Genomic DNA, 2,117 nt, shown 5'->3' with positions numbered 1-2,117 from the left:
ACTGAATATCTTTGTGTTTTGGACACGTTTTATCAACAAATAATCATCAGATTGATCATTAGTTGCAGCCTTTAAGTGGTTTTAATACTTATATACATTTGAAAATGGAATCTGACAAAGACGAAGGCTTTCAGCTGAATCGTGTTGGTGTCAGTATAAAGGCTCTTTATTGTCCTCCTGGCAGTTCAGCTGTTAAAGAGTTTTTATCCACTCTGGTGTTTATTCTTCAATCTGTTTCTGAATGTTTCGCTGTTTTCTCCGCAGCTCGGGATCCATATCTCCCTGTCTCATGAGAAAGAGCCTCTGGGAACAGGTGAGTTTCTCTTCACTACAGACAAATCCAGACAGACAGGAAAGGTTTGTTTTAATTGAAATGGTTAGAGCCTGGAAAACCAGAGTGTAACAGCTATTATCTCATACATTGTGTACATGACGGATAAAGGTATTTTATCACATACTGTGTTTCCATTATTGTTATAAAATATTCCTGCTCACTGATTTCCCACATTGTTGATCATCTGATACAACCAGAGATGCTAAAAAGATAAACACATAACAACAATAAAGGAAGTAGGTCAGAGTCCCTACTGTCTGACAGTCTTTTCACTCTACGTATCATCATATCACCCAACTCTAATACAGTATACAGTTTGAATTATTGCATCTTCAACATTAATATTAGCTGCAAGACAATTATCTTTTGTCTTTATTTATCTGAAGGAAGTTTCTGTACATGCAGTCACTGGTGGAGGATTTATGGGGACGTGATTGTTTGGCATTATTTGGCTCCTTAGAAACACGTAAATGCTAAATAAAAGAGGCCCGAGGATCGACCCTTGGGGAACTCCACAAGAATATTAATGTGGTCAGCCACTGATGTTGTTCGGTGATAAGATCTGGCTCACAGTCGGACTTCCAGCTCATCCCAAATGTGTCGGATGGGTTTAAAGTCAGGGCTATGTGCAGGTTAGGGCAGTTCATTATTGCTTGAGATATAATCAGGGTTCCCACGCATCCTTTAAAAGCTGGAAATTCATGAAAACACCTGGAAATTCATCCTATTTTGTTTAAAACTCGACTGTTGGTCAGTGATCTTTTTGTTGCTGTGGTTGATAAATACATGTACAGTAATGTTAATTGTACGTGTGATGAAAACTTTAACTTTCTAGAAGAGGAGTTTACTGTAAAATAAAATAAATTCTACTTGATTTGAACTGTTACTTTTGGACAATTTTTAGTAGTTTAGTAGTAGTTTTATTAGTTTATTTGACCGTTTGAAAGCAAGTGGTGTCCTGTATTGTCAAGAAAAACTCCTGGAAAAGGATTTGTTAAAAAGAGTGGGAACCCTGATTATTGTACGCTGTAGCATTAAGTTTTCCCTTCATGGAAACTAAAGGGCCCAAACTAAGGTACACCTTAGGAGTTGTACCCCTTTAGGCTTCTGAGATTTAGTTATATTGAAGATCCGTTAGAAGTGTGGCTGAAAACCTGCTGTAATTAATACAAATGAGGAAAATAGTGAGAAATGAATGTGTCTGTTTGGCTTCAGCGGGGCCGCTGGCTTTGGCTCGAGAGCTGCTGAACATCGACAACGAGCCGTTCTTCGTCCTCAACTCGGACGTCATCTGTGATTTTCCCTTCAAAGACCTGCTGCAGTTCCACCGCAACCACGGCAAGGAGGGAACCATCGTGGTGAGAAAGACAGACGATACGAAGTGTTTTATAAAAGAGTGAATCTGTACAGGTCGAGGACATTTTGAGTTGTCTTAGACAGAATCAGATGACTTCTGACTGATTTGACTCAAAGTGTCATTACAGAACTGTGTGATACTTCTCATTTATTAGTTTTAATTTATATTTTTAGACCATTTGTATGAAAGTTCGGGATTATCTAAGTAATTGTGTGTGTGTGTGTGTGAAGGTAACACGGGTGGAGGAGCCCTCTAAGTACGGCGTGGTGGTGTTTGAGACCGACAGCGGCAGGATACATCGCTTCGTTGAGAAACCGCAGGTCTTTGTGTCCAATAAGATCAACGCCGGCATTTACATCTTCAATCCCAGCATGCTCAGCAGGATCCAGGTGACTCTCACACACACACTGACAAATATTTCTATAT

General features: G+C 39.5%; 1 protein-coding gene across 1 annotated transcript in view; it reads left to right on the top strand.

Moving 5' to 3' along the window:
• Positions 1-264: 264 nt before the first annotated feature.
• gmppb (GDP-mannose pyrophosphorylase B) overlaps positions 265-2,117 on the top strand; it is a gene marked incomplete at its 5' end in the record, with an annotated part of 8,135 nt that continues 6,282 nt past the window's right edge. The window contains 3 exon segments of the mRNA XM_035662491.1: positions 265-313; positions 1,550-1,692; positions 1,922-2,080. Coding sequence (XP_035518384.1) covers positions 265-313; positions 1,550-1,692; positions 1,922-2,080 — 351 coding nt within the window.

The sequence above is a fragment of the Morone saxatilis genome, unplaced genomic scaffold (genome assembly GCF_004916995.1).
Source record: "Morone saxatilis isolate NCDOM2014 unplaced genomic scaffold, NCSU_SB_2.0 Contig18, whole genome shotgun sequence".
Classification (NCBI taxonomy): Eukaryota; Metazoa; Chordata; class Actinopteri; family Moronidae; genus Morone; species Morone saxatilis.
Note: the sequence above shows the minus strand (reverse complement) of the source record. Positions and strands in the feature narration are given on the sequence as shown.